The sequence below is a fragment of the Streptopelia decaocto genome (genome assembly GCF_964273445.1).
Source record: "Streptopelia decaocto genome assembly, chromosome: 6".
In the NCBI taxonomy this organism is placed as follows: domain Eukaryota; kingdom Metazoa; phylum Chordata; class Aves; order Columbiformes; family Columbidae; genus Streptopelia; species Streptopelia decaocto.
The window spans coordinates 23,894,037-23,917,682 of record NC_138660.1 but is presented as its reverse complement, the minus strand read 5'-3'; the positions used below and the strand labels follow the sequence as shown (position 1 = coordinate 23,917,682).

The 23,646-nt window shown below is 41.5% G+C and overlaps 1 protein-coding gene across 2 annotated transcripts in view; it reads left to right on the top strand.

Annotated features, from left to right (window-relative positions):
- Window positions 1-691: 691 nt before the first annotated feature.
- The window catches only part of UGGT1 (UDP-glucose glycoprotein glucosyltransferase 1), a 43,050-nt gene continuing 20,095 nt past the window's right edge, over window positions 692-23,646 (top strand). Inside the window, exons 1-18 of one of the 2 annotated variants that reach the window (XM_082056931.1) lie at window positions 692-710; window positions 2,682-2,759; window positions 3,198-3,336; window positions 4,725-4,807; window positions 5,384-5,514; window positions 6,375-6,487; window positions 7,616-7,790; window positions 9,115-9,211; window positions 10,395-10,473; window positions 10,657-10,757; window positions 11,607-11,706; window positions 12,830-12,890; window positions 15,583-15,674; window positions 16,329-16,479; window positions 16,745-16,864; window positions 17,895-17,980; window positions 18,422-18,557; window positions 22,994-23,125. In XM_082056931.1, the coding sequence (XP_081913057.1) occupies window positions 3,212-3,336; window positions 4,725-4,807; window positions 5,384-5,514; window positions 6,375-6,487; window positions 7,616-7,790; window positions 9,115-9,211; window positions 10,395-10,473; window positions 10,657-10,757; window positions 11,607-11,706; window positions 12,830-12,890; window positions 15,583-15,674; window positions 16,329-16,479; window positions 16,745-16,864; window positions 17,895-17,980; window positions 18,422-18,557; window positions 22,994-23,125 (1,782 nt within the window). In that variant the 5' untranslated portion in view covers window positions 692-710; window positions 2,682-2,759; window positions 3,198-3,211. Of the gene's footprint in view, window positions 711-2,623; window positions 2,760-3,197; window positions 3,337-4,724; window positions 4,808-5,383; window positions 5,515-6,374; window positions 6,488-7,615; window positions 7,791-9,114; window positions 9,212-10,394; window positions 10,474-10,656; window positions 10,758-11,606; window positions 11,707-12,829; window positions 12,891-15,582; window positions 15,675-16,328; window positions 16,480-16,744; window positions 16,865-17,894; window positions 17,981-18,421; window positions 18,558-22,993; window positions 23,126-23,646 lie in introns of those variants that run through there. The other variant, XM_082056932.1, reaches the window with a different exon arrangement.

Here is a 23,646-nt window from a genome sequence, read left to right as displayed (position 1 = left end):
GGGAACGGTACGGGGAGCTGGCACCTTCGGGCTGGGAAAGGGACAGTTCAGAGCTGTAAAATCATGAGCGGCACAGAGAAGATGAATAAAGAACAACTGCTGTTTATGTGCCGTGTGCTGCTTTCATCTCCCCTCATGTTTACGTCGTGAACAGATGAGCAAGTGAAAGCAGCTTCGCACAGCGAGACTGAGTCTGGGGCTTTTTCCAGTTACCACTAGACCAGTTAATGAAACAAACAACGTCGGTTCCACCTTTGCCGCTGGAACTACCCACACCTGAAACCGAAACTACACAGAGGTTCTGGAGAACCCATCGCTCTCCCTTCTCCCTGAGCTCTCACCCCCAGGCCCCGCTCCAGCGGGAGAACCGCGCCGCCCGCCGTCTTTACCGGGGCTGCGGCTCCGCGGGGCGCAGGCGGCCGGGGGGGCCGGGAACGCCGCCGTCGCCCCGAGGGGAGGCGGGTCCGGCGGGCAGGCGCGGTCTCGGTTCCGGGCTCTGTGGGCGGGCGCGACGTCCCGCCGAGCAGCGGCAGGAGACAGGGGAGCTGCCTCCCGCCAGCGCCCCCAAGATGGCGGCCGGGGGACGCTCTGGCACTGCCCCGCTATAACTCTATGGCGGTGCCGGCATTTCTCTCCCGGCAGCGGAAGCGTCGTGCCCGGAAGCGGCGGGAGCGGCACGAGCCGGAAGGGAGCGTGGCGGCCGCGGGCAGGTGCGGTTACCACGGAGACCTGCGCGGGGCCGGGCGGGCAGGGATCGCTGCTCGGGCGGCGGGACGGGGCTCGGCGGGGCCGGGGCGGCTGCGGCCGGGGCCGGGCACGGCTCCTCCGCAGCCCTGAGGAGAGGCGCGGGGCCCGCGGCACGGCGGGGGTGTCGGTCCTTCAGCGGACAGTGACTGCGGAGCGCCAGAGCCCGCGGCAGCGTCAGTCGCCCCTCGGCGGGAACGAGCGGACATCCCGGGTTTTAACCGCTCTCCGGTTTTGCGCCGTCAGCCGAGTCTCCGCTCCCGCCCCGCAGCGGCCGGTGCTCGGAGCAGGCGCTAGAACCAGTTATTGCCACTCAAAACTCTTCCAGCGTGTGATTTCGGACTGATCAGTCAAACGGCACGTTGTAGGTTCAGTATCGACAGCACTGACCCGGTTACCGGGATCTCCCCCGGTCACAGCACAGGCAGTTTCGGGCATGTCAGGGCTGTGTCCCGGTGTTTCTGCCTCTGTCCCCCAAGCGCCGCGCTCGGTACGTGGCCAAGGCCGGGCTGTGACACTGCAGCAGGACCCGCGGCTCTGGGGTGGCTAATTCCACTCTCTAAGGCCAGGGGTGCAAGTTTCCAGAAGTCAACTGTATTTTAAATTGAGTAACGATGAAAAATGAGGAAAATATTTTTAAAACAAATGAGCCTTCCAATATGCACTTCATAAGGTCATAATTCAGCCTGGGTTTTGATTTGTTATCTCCCACAAACACAGCTGGATGTCCTCAAGTCACTTGTGTTCCTTCCTGCGCCTCTGACCTCTTCTGTTCTCCATCGTGGGTTTTTTGAGATACTGGTCTTTCATTTTATAGCTGTTATTATTCACTGAATGTTGATATTTTCTAATCTGCATGTTTTCAGCTGGTTAAACTGGTGTCAGGTGACAGATGTATCTTTATTTTTTTCCTGTTCCATATAGGAAAAGGCTTCTATTGCAGTGTTGCACAGAACAGGGAAGCAGGCATGAGAGAGCAGCATCAGACTGTTAGTTGCGGGAATGCAGTACGGTGTGTTCATTCACACGTTCCAAACTACTGTGTATAATTCTCAGGGAATAAGAAGGGGCGGATTCTGGGAGGAAACTGCAAACCTTGTGTTTTTGTTGCATGCGGTGGAAGCCAAGGTTTCATTCCACAAATACTGACCGAGCTTCCTCCTTGGCACACGGCAGGTGGCACTTGTGACAGTCCCATCACGCGATGCCATCTGTCCGCTTCCCATGTGCAGCACAAAGCAAATGTCCTGTGCAGCTGGGCAAGCTGCTCTTTGGATGTTCCAGCAGGGTGTTTCTGTGTTTATTCAGAAAAAAAGGACATTGAGATATAGAAAGAGCAATGGGTGAGTGATTGCTGGTGAACTTTTAGCTGGAGCATTGTAAATTTTTAAATGGAGTAGGATGAGGTTGTTTTGTCTCTCCGTCTATGTGCAGGTAGACCTATAGCTGCAGATACATACGTATATGGAAAGACTATTTTTTACACTGAGATCGTGATGAAGAAGAGACACAAGTTAGATCCCGACAGGTTGTTGGGTGTGATCCAGCTGCAGTTTGAGTGGGCTATCATTCCAGTTGGGGGCTGAATGGAAAGTGAGTTACCCAGGAAAATAAGTGCAAAAGGGCCTGAGTGTATATTATACTCTAGTCAGAGAGGGGGGAAAAAAGCTTGAATTTTTGGAGACTAACAGAAGAATTCAAGCCTTCCATAAACTTAAGAGGTGTGGCTGTGGAAATTCCACTCAGCTGTCAGAGAATATATAGGCATAAAAGTACACATGAAGGACAATAATGGTTCTGGTTTTGTTTTTCCTTGGCTCATTTCTTGCAGTACGCTGTATCATTGGAGTCTGTCTTCATGATTTCATTCATTTTTCAGCTTCTAAAGTTGGTGGTACTTAGTGCACCCAGGAAATGCTTGTTTCCTCATTCCCCAGAGAAGAAGCCCGCTGTACGCAGCACAACCTGAAGGGCTGACTGCGGAACCTCCACCTTGCCGGGCTCTTCCCGCACCGGTTAGTACACCAGCTGGGGAGGCTGTGCAAATACAAAATGTGACTTCACTTCCCGTACAATAAATGGCGGGAAGGTTTTCCACCGAATTTGAAATATGCACTGTTAGTAATACCACTTCTTACCAGTACGTAGTGTATGACGTGGGTGTCCCAGAAGAGAAGCAAGTCTATTTGAAAGCTTAAACATAGAGGAAGCTGGAATTGATTTCGGTTTAATTGCAGCTCAGGAGTCCAATATTAAAATCCTTGTATCTTTTAATGTTTTTGTAGTATTTCTGATTTTGTAAGACCAGCTGAAATTATGATTATCTCACTGATGTACTGGATTGAATAGGCCACTGAATCTTAAAATATGCCTTAAAATATTTGGATATGTGAGATTCTGTATTGAAAAGAGAGACAATGCAAACTAACTTTTTTTTTCTTAATCTTTTTTAGGCTGCTTCTATAAAATGGGAATACTTATTGCAGTTCTTGGAATATGGTTCGGCTCTTCACTTGTAAAAGGAGATTCTAAGGCTGTGACAACATCTCTAACGACCAAGTGGTCTTCAACTCCTTTATTACTTGAAACAAGGTACGTGCATTGTGATTATTCATAAACAAATCAGAATATGCTCGGGGATAAAGTAATGTGTTCTCTTTTTCCCTTGTTTTGTGGTACTTTGGATTCTAATCATTACTAACTCATTGGCAGTAATAACACTTAGTTGAACAGGATCATTGTGCTTGGGGAGATGGGACGAATACTTTAAAGGAGATAGTAGTATTTTTTTTGTGTGGTATATTCTTTCATTGTGCCTTAGAACAAACATTAATAACAAATAATTCTATAGTAAGTATTTATTGCCTTATTAAATTTTAGTCAAAGCACTAGATAGAGAGATTTAGCATGGTCTTGTAAGATTCTGTAGTAGAAGGTTTTTTTTCATTGATGACATAGGTTGGATAGACACCTATTGTGTGCACTTAATTTTGCTCATGTGAGTTGTGCATTGATCATCTAAAACCAACTGCTTTGTAAACAGTTGTGTAAGTCAGCCTGGGGACAATTTCTTCTATGCTAAATCCTTAAGCAGTAAAATGCAAAGCTGAGGTGTTAATGCCATGAATTAAATATCCTGGCAATGCAGGAAAAGTTCACTGTAGGAGACCGTGAAATAGTAAGCAAATAAAGAAATGTGCCAAAGGCTTTATATATAACCTAAACATTATGTTAAAAGCCTTTGGGTAAGTAGGATTGTTCACCTGGGGTGAACTGCAGAATGGTGCAGCACTGCAGTGTAAAATCATCCCCGCTGTTCTATTTCCTTAGCCCAGCACTGTGATTCATTCCCCAGTTGTTCAAGAAGTACCGAACACCTTGGCTCAGAGCAGGTTGAAACGCACACACAGGCTATTGTGACAGCTCCAAACCCTGTATTGCAGCGTCCTTCAGCATATGAACTGTGTAGACATGGTGAAGTATTTGTTGTTAGCAATGTTCAGAGAATTATTTTACTATCTAACATTGTACACCTACGTAATCATATGCTTAATATATGGTGAATTAAACATGATTTGAAGCTGTGACTTCTCCTTTTGCTCATTTAAAAACAAGCAAACCCCACCAAAGCTACTAGTGCCAACAAATGACATTTTGTTACAGCAAAGAAAATGTGTATTCCTCCTAAAGGACAGCTAGCAAAGAAAAGCATTAGGGAGGAGAGTGCCCAGCATGGACACTGCTGTCTGTCAGTGTCTTTGAGAGATTCATGAATACTGTACAAGCTTCTTTCATGTACTGTTTGTCCTGGCTTGCAACTATTATTTCTTGGTGTTTGTCTGCTTTTTCTAGTAACATATGGTTTTCTGATACAGGTAAACATTTAGTAGGAGCTAACTTTTTGTAAAGCTTGACAAAGTATTAGAATTGTAACTGCAGAGAGATTCATAGATCTAGCTAACTCTTCTCTTCTTACTCAGTGAATTTTTATCAGAAGAAGGTCAAGAAAAATTCTGGAATTTTGTGGAAGCCAGTCAGAATATTAAGACATCTGAACAAGATGGTAAGTTGGACTCAATGATCTTAAAGGTCTTTTCCAACCTAAATGATTCTATGATTCTAAGTTTTTATAATATTTTTCTTGATGATGACTGATAGGTGACATGGTTGAAAAACATGTTTTGTCTTCTGTAGTGTTAGCATTATAAAAGTCAAACGAGGACTGATTTCAGTCATGTTTTTACTGCCAAGTGCTCAAGCCTTCTGGATATCTGTTTGACGAAAGCTGTAGTGGACGAGTCTGAAACATGTTTTACTTGCCAGTTTCTGTTTCAACATGAGGTATAAGATATTATAAATGCTTTTTATCTGTGTTTCTGTTTCTCAACTGAAATTAAATGGGAGCTTTTAAGTGTTTCCCTCCTCCCCAAGCCTCAGGAATGTAGTGGTGTGCTCTCATGGATCTCTGGTCAAGTTCACTTTCATCCATCTGTCATGAAAATTGAGGAGGAAGGGTCATGTGTATATTTACAATTAATGTCAAGGGCTTCTGTTAGTATAAATCACGGTTCAGTTGAAAAGCCTCTCTTCAGTGAGAATGTGGTATTGAGAGATAACTGCTTGTACTTTGACTTTGCAGGTAGCGATTATTCTTCTTACCATGAAATGCTGAAAATCGCCTGTCAGACTCTGTCACCTTTGCAGCAGAATTTGTTGAAATTTTCCTTGTCTTTACGCTCTTACTCTGCAACAGTTCAAGCTTTTCAACAGGTTAGTACAGCACACGGGAACTCCTCAAAGGATTTGTAGAGCTTTACGTAAGGCCCAGGAAGGAACGAGCTGTGTAAGCGACGTTTGAGAATATCAAAAATCTTTAACTGATGAAGTGCTCTACACCTCTGCACTGAAGAGCGCATATATATATATATACACATATATATATATATGTTTCTGTGTGTATATATATATATATTCAAATTTCACTGCGTGCCAACTTTGAGTCCATCTGTCTAGAGCAGACTAAAGAATTGGGATTTCAGAATGTTTGCCTGTCTTCAATGCCTGGTGCACTAATAAATGTATATAGATTTTTTATGAAGAAAATCCCTAGGGCTCTGTTGATACTTGTGATGCTGCTGCTGTTCCTGTTATTCAGCTGTATGTGCTGGAAGACAGTAATCCATGAACATCTAGCTCTAAAGATTAGAACCCATACATGGAAGGTCGTTGATTGTCTTGCATTATAATGGGTTTATCTAAGTAATACTAGGAGACATCTTCCTTTTTCATCTGGAATAATTTTATCCTTTGATGTTTAATAAATACGGAGGTTTCTGATGTGTAATACAAAAAACCCCAACCAAACGCCCCACCGTTGCAGCCTCGTTTTTTATACCTGGAACTAATATTACAGTGACTAGACTGGAAAACTGTTTATTGTAAGTTAAGACTTAATTCTCAATTTTGCAATATTTACCCTGCATTTAAATTATGTAATAAACAGGGAAGAAGTACTAGTTTAGAATTTAGGAATCTGCAGAAGAGCAATTGCTACAGAGCTATGCTGGTATCATTTTCACCTGTTCTAAGCGGTATATTCAACCTACTTTATTACAAATCTTTTAATACAGATAGCAGCAGATGAACCTCCACCAAAGGGCTGTACTCTGTTTTTTGCTGTGCATGGGGAGAAAACGTGTGAATTTGAGTCCCTTGGAAACCTTTTACAGACAGCTTCAGAAAGGTATGTGCTTAATTTCCTATAACTAGATTAGTTCTTAAAATTTAGCCCAGTTAGAATTACTGCTGTAAAGAGACTGTAATAAACCTGTAGTTTCTACATTCTTCAGTATTGATTTTTACTGTCCATTGCTCGCACACAGTGGCAGTCTCTTTTTTCTTATTAATCCAGGCTGGAATGATTGTTTTCTTATGTCTTGCTCTCTCATATTCTGCTAGGAGGAGGAATACTTTAAAAGCGTATGGGAAAAGTTGGATACCATTTGTCGAAGGACAGTAGAAATTCTCAGGAATATTTAAAGCCTTTAGTTTGTAAGGAGAACAGAAGGAGCTGGGCTGCGTATTAAAATGATTGTTAATAGAAGAGAGATAGTTTCACGAATGGCTTGAAGCATGCGTAGTATTTTTTCCCCGTATAATTTTCTTGGTGTTAACAAGGAGAACTATTACCACACAATATATCTCAAATCCAGGTTTCTTTACAGGAACTACAAAATATCTCTTTAGAAAAAAACAAATAAAACATTAAATTTCAGTTTGTTGTCACATTAATCTTGGTAGTTCTATTTTTTGTAAGCATAAAGGGTTTTCTTTTGTCAATGTGCAATATGGTACCTATAGCTCACATGCTATTCTTCTCAATGGAACATTTTAAATATTTCATCATATTTTAGACAAAATGTAAGAATAGAAGTTGAAAAGAGTCTTCTCATTCACTGTCTTGTTTGTGTGCTAAGCCAAGCACAGGGTCCCCTGGAATTTGAGTTCCTGGCACATTTGCTCTGTTAGCCTTGCATTTTTTTATACAGATTTTATGAATCACCACTGGGGGGAAAAAAAAAGAAGTTAACTGAAATATTAAGGGAAGTGGTTAATTTTTAAAATAAGGATTACATTAGATTCAAAATAGCACCTAGCTACTTGTTTCATTTTCATATGCCTGTTTCTAACAGAGCTCTATCAACGTGCATCAAGTGCTGCCGACCTTGGTAGTATGTGGGAATAGCCTGACGTATGTATTCAGGGAAGACAGGAACAGTGATTAAACATGAAAAAAATCCATTTTGTGTCTTGCATTGAGTGAGGAAATGCTGTGAGTCGCAGTGTGATAATCTTCCGTGTTTACTTTTAGGCCAAAGCCGTTTTTGTTCAAAGGTGACCACAAGTACCCCGTGTCAAACCCTGAAAGCCCTGTTGTCATACTGTACGCCGAGATCGGCTCAGAGGAGTTCTACAAGCACCACAGGAGCCTCGTTTTAAAGGCTGAGGCAGGAGAAATCACTTACGTTCTCAGACACTTTATTTCTGTAAGTGTAATTGTGTGTTGTAACAGAACTGTTTGACATGGAAAGCAGAACTGGCCTGGGTTTTCAAAAAGAAAACTGGCCTAAGTTTGTTCCCTTTAAATTGATATTTGCATAATATGTTGGCGCTTGATATTTATTTGGAGCACTCAAAGTCTATTTTATTGCATGTAGCTGAGGAATACAGAGTATTTTAAATCTCCTGATTGTTTAAATAAGAGGATCGTTTGATTTTACAAATGCAGAGTTAAACTCCAGATTAATTACAGACTTTAATCTAAAAAAATAGTTTCTCTGCCTATATTAGATTATAGGAAATAGATCTCTCCAGAGTCAGGCCACTTAGTTACATGCTCTGAAAAGCAAGGATTAACCTTAAGGTACCACTTTCAAATGAAAGGCCTTGTTTCTGTAGCCATTTTATTACAGAACCACTTACCAATCCTATTACAGTATGCCCTGGTTTCCATCTCCCTCCCCTAAATTGCCCATAACCACTGGATTAGTGTTTAAAGCTACATTTCAAAAGCTCTGAGAAATTTGAGTTGTTTGACATTTTTCGCTGAATATCGCTCAAGGTGGCTAAAACCTGCAGTGTAGCAGCTAAGAGCCAGTCTGGAATGCAAAATAAAAAAGCACTGCTGGTTCACTTCTGGCGACACTTGCACTCTTAATAAAATAAAGGCATACATTGCACACACCACTTTCCTTTTAAAAAGTAATTTCTTTATCAGTGCTGGTAGGACTATGTGCATTCAGAGTTCAGTGTATTACACAATAGATCTTGATACAGTTGCATGACTCCTGCATACTTCAAAATACTTTGAACAAGTGATCACGTTTGTTCCCTATTGAAGTCAGAACTAGTTATGCATCTATCTTGAGTCATTGATTTATATATTTTTTGTAATTCTCTGTTGTAACTCTTCAGGGAATGTTTCATTTTTGAGCTTCACAGCTGAAGTTCCTTTCCCTCCTCTATCTGATTTGATCACATGAGTCTATCCTGCTCTACTTGCCTTACACACTGATTCCTGAACACACCGTTTTGTCTTCCTCTGTACTCTGTGGTTTTCAGTGGGTTTTTTGGTTCACAGAGATATCTTTGTTCTCTGAACTTCAAAATGTTTTGTTGAAATACAATACGAAGTATAATCATGACAGTACATTACTGCAGAATCACTCACTCTGTTTGTTTCTCACTTATGCATTTCTAGTTATGTCTGAGATGTGTACCAGCTTGAGATTTCTTGACTTTGGGAAATGGCAGCTTTTAATTTGTACAGCAAAACAAAGAGCGGCAATGTTGTACTGTTTTTCCTTACAGAATCCCAGTAAAGAAAAAGTCTACCTCTCTGGCTATGGTGTGGAACTGGCTATTAAAAGTACAGAATATAAGGCCAAGGATGATACACAGGTGAAAGGTGAATTATTTTAAGTATTTTAAGATTAACATTTTGGTTTTGCAAAGAAAATGTTATATTTGAAATGAATGACTGTCTGAATTGCAGATATTGTTTTTTCTCAGCTCTGAAATCACTTCTCTTCCTCTCTCTTTTGGGATTGTGTTCTTCATGAAACATCTTTGCCGTGGCACTTGTCTTGTGTATTTGTGAAATGCAGGGCACAATGGAGTGGTGACTCTGGACTAGATCTTAGTAATGGCACTAGTAATGCAACTAGTTTATTACCAGATAACCAGCTTCTCTTCAGATGTAGAGCAATTCCTCTACCTTAATGTGCCTGAACTTAACCATCCTCAGAGCAGAACGGGCAGAATGTTTTTCCTGTTCTTGTTTTTTGGGAAAGCAGAAGTTTGAATTCTGCATGGTTTTTTGCTTTTGCTGCTGTCTTTAGAGCGCTGATCTCTGTTTTGCAAACTTTCCAATTTTCTGCTTTTATCTTTTTTAAGTTTGAGATAGCAGTTGTGGAGAACAGAACTTGGATTTTGAATGGTTTCTTCAGGATTTTGCAGTTTTATCAGTTTCTAGATAGAAATCTAAACTCTGACTCAGGAGTGTATTTTGCCACCATCTAGAGTATAGACACATAAAACCCTTAGTCTTTTTTTTGTAAAAGTATTTAAGAAAGACTAACATGCTCCAGGAGGTGATCCACCTTAAGATTTACATGATTGAGAATTTCCATGAATTTGTGATCAAAAAGTCATGCAAAAGCCCTGGTATTGTTTGTAGAATGGGACATTTTGATGTTTAAGCCCAAGACTGGACTTCACTCCAATACTGTTTTTTATCATGTGTTTTGGGGCTGAGGTCAGGGTTGCATTTACCACTTACTCTGCAAAGGTGCTGTGTCCTGAAAGCCCCTGGGTCCCAGTGAATCCCTCTGCAGTGCCCGGGTCTCTGAGATTTCCACTCATCTTCAGCTTTTCCTTCTCAGTAATCCAACTTGGTTTTATTTCAGCTGTTACTGTGTTCATTTGTAAAGGTAACATCTCTTGGATTCAAGTTTAAAAGTAAACCTGGAGCTTGCCCTTTCTTTCTTATCTTTGATTGTTGCAGTGTAGTTTTGTTAGACTAATCAGAATGAGTGCGATGACTGTTTCTGAATGGCTTGGTAATAGTGTTCTCCTCTGTGTGGTTATAGGCACAGACGTGAACACTACAGTAATAGAGGAAAGTGACCCTATTGATGAAGTGCAGGGATTTCTGTTTGGAAAACTAAGGTAACCCTCAGTTTTAAGTTGTTGGTCTTTGTCATATGAGGAGATGCTGATCTTTTGCTTTATTATTGTTTTTTAAATGTCTGAGTTACCCATATGTGTTAGCAGCATATTTCACGTGTTAGTTTCTTTGAAGACTTGCTTATAGGAAACCACTGAAGTTGTTTTACTCTCATACCCTTTTAGGCAGTTGTATCCTGACTTGACAGAAGAGCTGAAAGAGCTTAGAAAACACCTGGTGGAAAGTACCAATGAAATGGCACCTTTGAAAGTCTGGCAGTTACAAGGTAATCTGTGTGAAGACTTTCAGTATTGTGCTCTAAGAACCTGTGTAAACGTATCTTCTTGTGTTCTATGCAAATGAGGTTGGCAGTGGCCCTGTACAGTTGAGAGAGTTTGACTGTAAATTCCTGCATTGGAAAGTACTGGATTTTCTAAAGGGCCTTTGTTGTGTCCTGTTGAAATACCTTTTAGAAATATCGTTTCAAAGGACTTCTGAAATGAGGATTGTTTTCTATATTGTGAAGTACAGTAAGACACCCACTGTTATACTAACTACTTGTATGATCTACTAAATGCAAAAAAGCGGAGGAAATGTGAAGTTTCTTTCTGTGGTCAGAATCATGGTGTGAAAAGCTGAGAATTCTCAAGACCAAAGGAAAACGCTATTTCAAAAGCACCTGCATGCAACTCTGACCTGTTTCCTTGCGAATCCTCTCTAGAGACTCATGGAAAGGCTTTTCCTCCTCTAATTTGAGATGCTGAACATCCATTGTAGCCACAGAGAACCCACCTGTATCCAACAGATGGCTGTTTATATTTCTGGGTTGTGAAACAAGTGCCCAGACCCCCGTCGGAAGGGCAGATCCTCCCAGCTCAGATGAAAAAAAGGTGATGGTCTGGAGTCATTGAAGCAACCTGTAGACAGGATACATTGGTTCATTTTGAAAGGGTTACTTACTTCAAGGCAACAAACAGAAGCTGAATACAAGGAAGATTTTTAAAAGTATCTAAAGGCACAGATAGAAAATGAATTTTCATAGGTAACAAATAAGCAAAAGAATTGAAAGCTAAAACTAAGCTGACTCTGCATTGGCTTGTTTTCGAGTTCTCGACTTCTGTTTTTCCACTTCTAGATTTAAGTTTTCAAACTGCGGCTCGCGTTTTGACTGCTCCCCCTGTGGATGCTTTGATGGTCATGAAAGATCTCAGTCAGAACTTTCCTACAAAAGCCAGGTAACGTTAATTAGGAGTTCTAGGAAGTTTTCTTACTATCTTTTTTCTGAGCAGAACCTGAGACAGGCAGCATTGGTTGGGTTAATGTCAGGGTTTCCATTTAGCTGCAAGCAAACACTGGAGAACGTTTATGCTGAGAAGTTCTCTGCCTAATGTTACAAAGAGGATCTTAGTGTTTCTCTTGGGTGGCAATCATTGTGGACTGGTGGGAAATCTGACAGAATTACCTGTGCTATTTTGTTTTGAAATGCTTCTGAACCTTTTGCATCAAGTTCTGAAGATTTATGGGGTAGGTTTTCTGTTTGGTGGCTTTAAGCTTTATCTATTAACTGGATCCCACTCTTCTTCTGGGATCCACTCTGGCAAACAGCCCAATGAACCTCACGTCAGAAACTGATGTGACATTCCACAGTTTTTTGCACTTTGTCAGTGACTGTCTTGAGAATATTCAAATTAATTTCAAGAAATTCCATCATAATCTCGCCTGCCCAACCAGTCTAGAAATATATTTCTTTTGATAAATTCCGTGACCTGGGTTCTGAAGATGGTATTACAGGAGCTCCTCTTTTTTGTGTAGGTGGAGCTATAGTTATGAGGAAAAAGAACCTGAATTCTGTTTTTACTTCCCACTAACTGATGTTAAGATTGTGCTAATTATAGCTTCCTAAGGCTGGCATTGCACTGTCATTGTGTTTTTAGTCAGATTTGTGAGCTGTACAGCTGTACATTCACAGATCCAATGTAAGGAAAGGAATGGGAAACCACAGTGAGGAGTGAAATCCCTCTATTTTCTGCTGCCAGCCTCCGCCTCTACCTTTCTGTCAGCTGCCCACTTTTATTATGGCTAATGTGAAATTAGACACTGAGAGTGCACATGTGGGTAACATTTTTATGTTCTGGTGATTATATGGTATAATAAAAAATAGTACATCCTACTGTTTAATGATACAACAAAGTGCAAGTGCTTCTTATTGCAGCTCTTGATACTAGGAGACTAGATATATTTATATGTAAGGTACAAAACATCGGATAAGTAGATACCTAATCTACCCATTGGATAAACAGAATCTACCCATAGGATAAACACAATGAGATTCACAGCATGATGTTTTTCTTTTTGTAGAGCCATAACAAAAACAGTTGTTTCTTCGGAACTCAGAGCAGAAGTTGAAGAGAACCAAAAGGTAATGCTTCTAGAAAGTAACGTAGTGCTTTTGCACTAATGTTTTCAATATAAATTCAAGCTTTGAAAAGAATTCTTGTATGAAAAAGTTTACATCTTGCTCAAATAATGATCTGGTATTTTCACATACAACTTTGTTGTAGCATGCATCTGGCAAGTAAAGAAGTGGTGGATTTTCAAATATGGATTAGGAGCATAATTTAGCTTGTTTGCTCAAATATGAAAGTAATGGTCAGAAATTCTTGGAGTGAGATCACTGTGTCAGGGAATGATGATATGGGATTTTGTTGACAGTAATCAAGTGTTCTGATAGTTACTCAGCGAGCACGTGTATATGAAAGTGACCCTGTGTTCAGTATCTGAACTCAGAGTCCATTACTTCTATTTATAACATTAAATGCCCTAGTTCTTAGTTCAGTGGGGCAGCACACGTGTAAAGTCTCAGTGTCACAGCACTACTTGGCCTGTGTTACAGCTAAAAATAAGCTGATTTCAGCTTTAGGTTTACACTGTATTCTGAACTTCTTGAAAGCAATCAGATATTAAAAGTGTGAGTGCCTTTAGTGGAGGTTATTAGACTTAAAATGTAATATTTTTAGATGGTTTTAAAATGTCTGAACTGGATGGAACATACCTTGTTAGAAAGCTGTTGCTTGAAAAGCAAATATGTTAAGCATATTCTTAAAGTTTTAAGGATGCAGAAGAAATTTAGTTCTCATGACCCAATGTGAGATGGTGCTTAGATAATTGTAATTCATCAGTCTTTACAAGGAAGTCAAAGAATAAACTTGAAACCTTCTGCCATGGCGTAGAACAATTAATATTATGTGGAGGAAAAGGTTCTAGTGCTGGTGTGTTGAGACTGAAACTAGTGAAGGGATAAAATGTAACAGCTATCCAAGTAAGTCTATGTGTGCTTTGAAACAGAACCGTGGGAAACCCCAACAGGTTGTGAGGGACTTCTGGAGATCATTGAGTTTACTCTGGTGTTTGCAGAAGAGTGTTTCAACAGCTCGGTTGTGTACTTGGCACTAGCAAAGCACTGAAAAATATCCAGCCACCTGGGAATTTCATACAGGCTTTTGTACAGAATTTGGTAGCATTAAAATACACCTGGTAGTACAATCTGGATATAGTGCAAAATAAAAGTTTAGGATGGTAATAAAAACAAAGCCAAACAACAGCTTTTGTTATATCTATGCTGATCTATGCAGATCTATGGTGATCTCTTTATACATTTCAGTCTCACTTAGTAGGAAAAATAAGGAGAATGTTAGCTACATACTTATGTCAAACATACTTATGTTTGCCTAGTTTAGTAGTAAATGCAAAGTTACCTGCAATCTTCTTACAAGTCCCCTGAGATTTCTGTTCTGAACGAGCAATCCCTTGCTGTTCAGTAGCAACAGGATCAGAAAAGAAGGGATGCGGTTTGATGCTGTTGTCTGATGTGGTTCTGGAAGGGACAAAGTATAGAATGTGAGCACAGGATAAAGCGACCTGGTGGCTTTTCTGTGTTAGATCAGACTGGTTCAGAGGTAAAGCCATGATTTTGTGGATTCGTTGTTATCCAAAGTATGTCTAGGCTCTGAGATCCAGATCTGGCTGGATCTGACCCTGCCCTTTAAAGCTGTTCTTTGCATGACTCAGCTTGTGTGGATATTATTTGGTAGTGAAGTTCACTGCTACTAGTAAGTTATAGTTTACTATATATCCGCCAGAAGATACAATTTAACACTGCATGTACTCCGCTCTTCTCTGGGAGCTTTATTTATTTAATAAAATATTGCAACTCTTCCTGAGATGCTGCTTTCCTGTTCTTTGTACTTTACGTGGTACTTTGCTGTTCCTCTGTCTGCTTTGCTCCCATTCTTCATGATATTAGTGTTTTTAAATGTTCAAAGACTATCTTTCTCCTTCAGTGTTCATCATGCCTCTTACGATTTTGTAATTTTGTACCTGGTACTGCAAGACAAGAGGTTTTAGAAGAAGGTGATGTAGTTTTTAAACAGAATTTTTCATGCTAGAGTTGGGAAAGTTCCTTCAGGAGGAGTGTGTTTTATTCATCTCTCCTGATTCAAAATTGTTCTCTGTGATGGTGCCTCAGTTCAGGGGGAAGTATCCATTCAAAGGGTTATGGCTTAGAGGTACTCGGAAGGAATCCTAAAATGTTGATAAAACTTTTTCCACTGTGCTGCCTGATTTTGGGGAGATCAGACTGCAGTGGCAGCTCATCTACTTTCCATTGATGACATATCCACTAGGTCAGGACTTAACATGTACCTTAGACACAGTGGTTAGTTCCACTAGTGAATGCCATGCAATAACCAGCAGTTTAAATCTGTTCTGCTCAGAACTGTGTGTTAAAGAGCTGAGACAGGTAACTGGATGCTATTTGTCCATATACTTTGTGGGCTGTCAGCTATAAAAAAAAAAAAAAAAAGAAATTACTTCTCTCAAGCATGTCTAATTATTTAATCTGAGTATAATTAAAAATCTACTCAGGGACTTTCCACTACTGAATCAGAAGTCCCATTTATGCATCTATGCACTAAAGAGCTTCAGCTGTTTTCTCCTCTGGTAAGGATGTATGCACAAAGTCAGCAAAGATGGTAGTTGAGAAGTAATGTAATGCAGTAAGGGAAATAAAATGTACAATTTTGGCACATTAAATGCCTTCTACTTTCTTTCAGTATTTCAAAGGAACATTAGGATTACAACCGGGAGATTGTGCCCTGTTCATCAATGGACTCCTCATTGATTTAGACACTCAGGACATATTTAGGTAGGAATGTTTTCTTTTTCTGAATAATTGTATCCTGTTGACAAGGTTGCATTCTGCTTGTGCGTGGGTGGTGAAGTCACTTAGTGTTGAACCTTCTTCACAAAGTCTATATCTAGACTAAGTTTACTTGTTAAGCACTAGAAAAAGCAAATCCTGGTTCCTTCTCTTAGGCAAGTGCATTTCTAACAAAAAATACTGATGTGAAAACTGGAATACCCTAGAATATCAGAATAGGAAGTCACCTTTGTACTGCTCTTTTGATCTGTGCTGTAACTAGCAAGATTATGGTCTCCAGGACTGTCAGCCTACAGATTTTATTCTGAAGATAGTAAATTGATACTCAAAGGATAAATCACTGTAAATTTTTCATCTGAAAACCACCCTGTATCTTGCCCAGATTTGTTTCAATAATGTGGGATTGAGATTACATATGTGTATCACACTTTAGTTCTTTTGATTTAATGTAGTTTTTCCTAGAAATATAATATAATTGAAAAGTTTTAAATTTCTTAGGACAGGTAGAAATGGGTCATAAATTAGAAGAGATGCACAGACATAGCAGACTTGTTTATACTTTTCATCTATTAATACTTAGGATGACAGCAAGTTATTTGCTGTGTCTTTAAAATTCAACAATTTTTCTCTTCCTTCCAGCTTGATCGATGTGCTACGCAATGAAGCCCGTGTTATGGAAGGCCTGCACAGCTTAGGAATTGAGGGTCTTTCCTTGCACAATGTCCTGAAGTTGAACATCCAGCCATCAGATTCTGACTACGCTGTGGACATCAGAAACCCTGCGATTTCAGTGCGTATGGTTTGATATCAGAAATACCTTATTTGCCATTGGGCAGTGCATTCTTAAGCTGTCAGGGGAACTTTTGTTCTTAGCTCACAATCACCTCTGGAACTGCAGTAGAGAGAAAAATAAAAGTTATAACTATCTCTTTTTAAAAACTGTAGCTTTTTATTCGTACAGTTCTCAATATAGTGTCTGATTTACAAATATTTTACGCTCTCAGACTCGCGCAGGAGGACTGCCAATCATTTAAATGCCTTTATTTTTTTCTTAGTGGATCAACAATCTTGAAGTTGACAGTCGGTACAATTCCTGGCCTTCCAATGTGCAAGACCTGCTGCGTCCCACATTTCCAGGTGTGATCAGACAAATTAGGAAAAACTTCCATAATTTTGTAAGTAGTGTCCGACTAGAAATGAAATGTGCATTTTGTTTTTTGATCAGCAGGGACATCAGCTTTTGCAACTTACCTACATATATGCTGGATTCCCTGTCATTTAATTATCTTGAGATAGGACACTTTTCTAAAAGGTTTTGTTCTCCTTGTACTAGTAAGTTATGGCTGAGATTCAGAGATCACTGAGCACAATTCTCTGGCATTGATTAGATACCAAAAATTGTTCCATCAATGGACAAAGCTATCAACTGATGAGTGAGAATTTAGTGTATTTCGACTTGCACCAGGACTTCAAACGATGGTCAACAGCCCTCAGCTTAATCCTGGGTGTCCTTTTAGTCTCTAGGTAGCTGTGTAAAGTTAGATCTAATCAGGAGTTTGTAAATTCTCTGCTTTAACTCATCATGTGGCAGGGTGGCCCTACAGATCTCTGATAAGTGGCAAACAGGGACTTGAACCACCTCAGGCTGTGGGGGCATTAATGTGTTGGTTTTTTTTCTCTGGAGTTAGTACTTTTAACATTGAAATTATTAAATGAAATGGCAACACTTGGCATGACTAAAGGGCACTAAATTAATTCTGAATGGCCCCAATCTGTCTGGGTTTGGGCTTGCTCTGAGAATGCCTCAGCAGCATCGGCTCTGCCTGGGGCTGAGCAGAGCAACACTGTGTTCCCTAATTCTGACAAATGCCAGTTTCCCACGCACAGGTATCTGAGTGTGCGGATTTGTGTACAGGCAGGGGCAGAAGCCTGGGTGCTGGGGACACTGAGGTAAAGAGAAAGTGCCTCAGTGAGTCTGGTCTCTTCTGGGTAAAGCAGTGGTTTAGACAGCATGTTTTAGATAACGGACTGAAAGACTTTAAAATGAAGTAGTGTTTAGTGGGCCTCATCTCCCTGGCAGTGTATAAATATAATAGGACAGATGGTAATTCTGCACTGCGATGTGAATGAAGGTATCTCTAATCAAAAATCCATATTTTGACTTATTCAGGGAATAGAAGCTTTTCATTTGCAATTTATTTGCAGGTGCTGATAGTAGATCCTACTCATGAGACCACAGCAGAGTTACTGAATGTGGCAGAGATGTTCTTCAGTAACCACATCCCACTGAGGTAATTGCTGTGTTTTAATGGGAATTTTTTTATGTCGGTTTTATTTTCGTAATTGCTTTTGCAGTTGTAAAACTCTCGTTGCTAGGACGCTGTAGAAATGTTAGATATCATGTATCGGTGGTTGGGAAGGGTATTTATTAAATACCGTTTGTTATTGAAAATTTTTTGAATGTAAGTTTTGCTACTAGTAAAACACAGTTTGGTTTCTTTAACAGTCCAAAAGAAACTTAAAAGCAAGTACTTTGGATGAAAGAGAGATGAAAAGCAAGATTCTGATGGACTCAGCATTAGAGATTATATGTCCCTAGTTTGATTCCTGGCTCCTCAGCTCAAAATCTTGTTAGTCTTTGTCTAAGATGATGATCACAGGTGACAGTTCTATGAAGAACTGTTACTTACTGGTATAACAGGTTCATGATCTGGGGATTTGTTTGGCTGCAGGATAGGACTAGTCTTTGTGGTTAACGACTCAGAAGATGTTGATGGACTGCAGGATGCTGGTGTCGCCCTCCTCAGGGCATACAATTATGTGGCACAAGAAATGGACAATAATTATGCTTTCCAGACTGTCATGTCTGTAAGTACTAATTTTAAAACGAAATTATGTTTTAATATTTTCCATGTATGTAAGATTATGTTAATGTGCTAATATGTACATAATGGAAGAAATTTTTCTTGACATGGTTAGTATTCAGAGTATCTCCAAATACTGGTACCACACAATAAGTTTATTTGTGAAGTGCTTCTGACCCAACGTTAACAAGTGCAACTAGGTTTAAATGTGACACTTCACAGTTCTGCAAGTTTTTCTATCCTGTCTTTTCATTTATTCTGCCAATGAGTTCTCAACTGATATATCCCTTCGCTATTATAATTTGTTTTGAGCAGTTCCTGTTGCATACTTGCAACTGATAAGAAAGAAAGAAGGGTGATTGTAATAGGAAATTCCCTTCTGAAAGGAACAGAGGGCCCAATATGCAGAGTTGACCCTCATCTTAGGGAAGTTTGTAGTCTACCTGGAGCCCGGATCAAGGATATCGCTAGAGAGCTCCCCAAACTGGTGCACCCGACGGACTACTACCCGCTGCTGGTCTTCCAGACAGATGGGGAGGAAGCTGCTTCCCGTAGTCTGAGGGGGATGAAGAATGATTTCAAGGTCTTGGGAAGGAGGGTGAAAGACTCAGGGGCTCAAGTGATCTTCTCTTCACTCCTTCCATCTTCAAGTGATGATGTGGGATGGAATAGGAAAATTCACTCTCTAAATGGCTGGCTCCAAGACTGGTGCTACAGGCAGGGCTTTGGATTTTTTGATAATGGTTGGTTTTATAAGACACCAGTCCGGACACTGTCACGTGGGAAAGGTTTATCTTGCAGGGGCAAAAGGATGCTGGGGCAGGAATTAGCTGGGCTCATTTGGAGAGCTTTAAACTAGGCTCGAAGGGGGATGGGGTTGTAGCTGGGCTTGTCCCAGTGGGGCTGCATTCTAAAACTGATGAGGACCGGGTGGCCTCCTATGCCCCTAGGGAGAAAATGGTGTGCTCTGCTCGCTCCCTGAAATGCCTGTATACCAATGTGCGCAGCATGGGGAATAAGCAGGAGGAGCTAGAATCCTATGTTCGGTCGGGAGATTATGATCTGGTGGCAATTACAGAAACATGGTGGGACAGTTCACATGACTGGAATGTGGTCATGGATGGCTATGCCCTTTTCAGGAAAGACAGGCCAGCCAGGCGTGGTGGTGGAGTTGCTCTCTATGTGAGAGAGCAACTACAATGTACTAAATTCTGCCCAGGAGCGGATGACGAGCGAGTTGAGAGTGTATGGGTCAGGATCAAGGGGCAGGCTGGCAGGGCTGACACTGTTGTGGGTGTCTGTTACAGGCCACCAGATCAGGCTGAGGAAGTTGATGAGGCCTTCTATGGGCAGCTGAGAGTGGCCTCACAGTCACAGGCCCTGGTTGTTGTGGGTGATTTTAACTTCCCTGATGTTTGCTGGAAGGACCATTCAGCCAGCCAGCCACAGTCCAGGAGGTTCCTCCAGTGCATTGATGATAACTTCCTCATGCAGATGGTGGAGGAGCCGACTAGGAGAGGTGCACTGCTGGATCTCATCCTCACTAACAAGGAGGGTCTGGTCGAAGCAGTAAAGGTTGAGGGCTGCCTGGGTTGCAGTGACCACGAGATGGTGGAGTTCAGCATCTCGTGTGGCAGGAACAGAATAGCAAGTAGAATTGCAACCCTGGACTTCAGCAGGGCTAACTTTGGCCTTTTCAAGCAATTGCTGGGGGAAATCCCATGGGCAAGACTGCTTGAAGGAAAAGGGGCCCAAGATAGCTGGGTGGCATTCAGAGATTGCTTCTTCCATGCTCAGGATCAGAGCATCCCCACACGTAGGAAGTCAAGGAAGGGAGCCAGGAGGCCTGCGTGGTTGAATAGGGATCTGTTGGGTATGCTCAAGCAGAAGAGGAGAGTTTACAGGTCATGGAAGCAGGGGCTGGCCACTTGGGAGGAATATAAGGCTGCTGTTAGAGGATGTAGGAAGGCAGCTAGGATAGCCAAGGCCTCCTTAGAATTACAGCTGGCGAGAGGGGTCAAGGACAGCAAAAAGAACTTTTTCAAATACATAGCAGATAAAACTAATACCAGAGGCAATGTAGGCCCACTGATGAATGGGGTGGGTGCCCTGGTGGCAGAAGATACAGAGAAGGCAGAATTACTGAATGCCTTCTTTGTCTCTGTCTACTCTGCCGGAGGCTGTCCTGGGGAGCCCCGTACCCCTGAGACCCCGGATGAAGCCAGGTCGATGGAGGAGTTTGCTTTAGTTGATGAGGACTGGGTTAGGGAGCAATTAAATAGTCTGGACATTCATAAATCCATGGGTCCAGATGGGATGCATCCGCAGGTGCTGAGGGAGCTGGCTGAAGTCATTGCTGGACCGCTCTCCATCATCTTTGCCAAGTCTTGGGAAACGGGAGAGGTGCCCGAGGATTGGAGGAAAGCAAATGTCACTCCAGTCTTCAAAAAGGGCAAGAAGGAGGACCCGGGTAATTATAGACCGGTCAGCCTCACCTCTGTCCCTGGGAAAGTAATGGAACAGCTTGTCCTTGGTGCCATCTCAAGGCATATCAGGGATAAGAGGGTTATTAGGGGCAGTCAGCATGGCTTTACCAAGGGTAGGTCATGCTTGACCAACCTCATAGCCTTTTATGAGAATGTAACAAGGTGGATGGATGATGGCAGAGCGGTGGATGTGCTCTACCTTGACTTCAGTAAAGCCTTTGACACAGTCTCCCACAGCATCCTCACAGCTAAGTTGAGGAGGTGTGGTCTAGACAATAGAGTAGTGAGGTGGGTTGCAAACTGGCTTAGGGAGAGAAGCCAGAGAGTGGTAGTCAATGGTGTGGAGTCTAGTTGGAGGCCAGTATCTAGTGGAGTGCCTCAGGGGTCAGTGCTGGGGCCAATATTATTCAATATATTCATTAACGATTTGGACGAGGGAATTGAGTGTACTATCAGCAAGTTTGCTGATGACACCAAGCTGGGAAGAGTGGCTGACACGCCGGAGGGCTGTGCTGCCATCCAGCGGGACCTGGACAGGCTGGAGAGTTGGGCGGGGAATAACCTAATGAAATTTAACAAGGGCAAGTGTAGAGTCCTGCACCTGGGCAGGAACAACCCCAGGTTTCAGTATAGGTTGGGAGATTACATATTAGAGAGCAGTGTAGGGGAAAGGGACCTGGGGGTCCTGGTGGACAACAGGATGACCATGAGCCAGCACTGTGCCCTTGTGGCCAGGAAGGCCAATGGCATCCTGGGGTGTATTACAAGGGGGGTGGTTAGTAGGTCGAGAGAGGTCCTCCTTCCCCTCTACTCCGCCCTGGTGAGACCACATCTGGAATATTGTGTCCAGTTCTGGGCCCCTCAGTTCAAGAAGGACAGGGAACTGCTGGAGAGGGTCCAGCGTAGGGCAACCAAGATGATTAAGGGAGTGGAGCACCTCCCTTATGAAGAAAGGCTGAGGGAGCTGGGTCTCTTTAGTTTGGAGAAGAGGAGACTAAGGGGGGACCTTATTAATGTTTATAAATATATAAAGGGTGAGTGCCATGGGGATGGAGCCAGGCTCTTCTCGGTGGCAAACAATGATAGGACAAGGGGTAATGGGATCAAGCTGGAACACAAGAGGTTCCACTTAAATTTGAGAAGAAACTTCTTCTCAGTGAGGGTGACAGAGCACTGGAACAGGCTGCCCAGGGAAGTGGTGGAGTCTCCTTCTCTGGAGACGTTCAAAACCCGCCTGGACATGTTCCTGTGCGACCTCACCTAGGTGTTCCTGCTCCAGCAGGGGGATTGGACTAGATGATCTTTTGAGGTCCCTTCCAATCCCAAACATACTGTGATACTGTGATACTGTGATACTTCTGCTACATTGAAGTTTATTATAGGTACTAGCAAATGCATTTTCACTTGTGGTTTGACATTGTTCAACATATCTACAAGGTGGGGCATACTGTAATATTAAACTGCTGTTGACTTGAAGACAATGACTTTTATTCTCATTTTTTGGATATATATTTTTAAGGCAAAGTAAAATCTTGTGCCTTTAAGATGGAAACAGTTACATACTTTACATGTGAGGCCTGCTGTATTGTTTATAAGCATGTCTTGAGTTCTGAAGGGAAGGGAAGCTCTTTAGATATGCTCTACTTGAGCATTTTTTCCCCTAAGCTCCTACTTTTCCCTCACAAATATCTTCTCTAATTAAAGATGCAAGTTATTATTTAAAGACATACATGATGTTTACCTCCATTTAATCTCAGTGGAATGACTAAGCAAAGTAAATATAAGAGCTACAAGTGCTAAGGAGCAGCTAATAAATATGAAAATTCATTTTGTAACCTGGCTTTTAATGCCTTATTGTAATTACTGGAATACAGGTGACAGATCAACTCACCTTTGGTAAGCAAAGGAGCTTTTTGGTTGCAGCTGTAAACTTGTATTTGTATCCCTCATTCAGATATATAACAAAGTGAAAACGGGAGATCAGCTGAAAGTGCAGCATGTGGTCAGTGTTCTGGAGAAACAGTATCCTTATGTGGAAGTCAACAGCATTCTGGGAATTGATTCTGCCTACGATCAAAACAGAAAGGTAAGAATTCATTAAACAGAACTTTTTTCACTTTTTTTGCTTCAATACCATTTTGAAAATACAGCTATATACAATTTCTTGATCCAGTTTTCTCAGTAACCAGGTAGCTATTTTGTTATCACATTGGGTGACTTCCAGTAATACTTTTATTGAAGTATTTATGCTCAGCACAAAGTTTTAGATAATATACATAATATATACTGTAATATGTATCTTTAAAAAATCTCAATGTATAGTACCAGAACCAAGGTAACTTCCTTGTGGCTCATAAGTCATGCTGTCATGCTGGTATGGATACTTCGGTTGAGTTGAAAATTGCTTGAAAAAAATCAAGGTGATGGAACGTTTCATAAGAAAACCAAGGGGCTTAATGTCTGTGAGGCATTGATGACGGTTTCCTTTACTGGTATTTGAATACTGTGTGAGAGAAAGTAATGAGGATGAATTCAAAATGCCTTTCCTATAGCATGGCATTCATCAGTCTTTCTCAAGTAATTTCTTCTAAGTTATTTTTAGGGTTC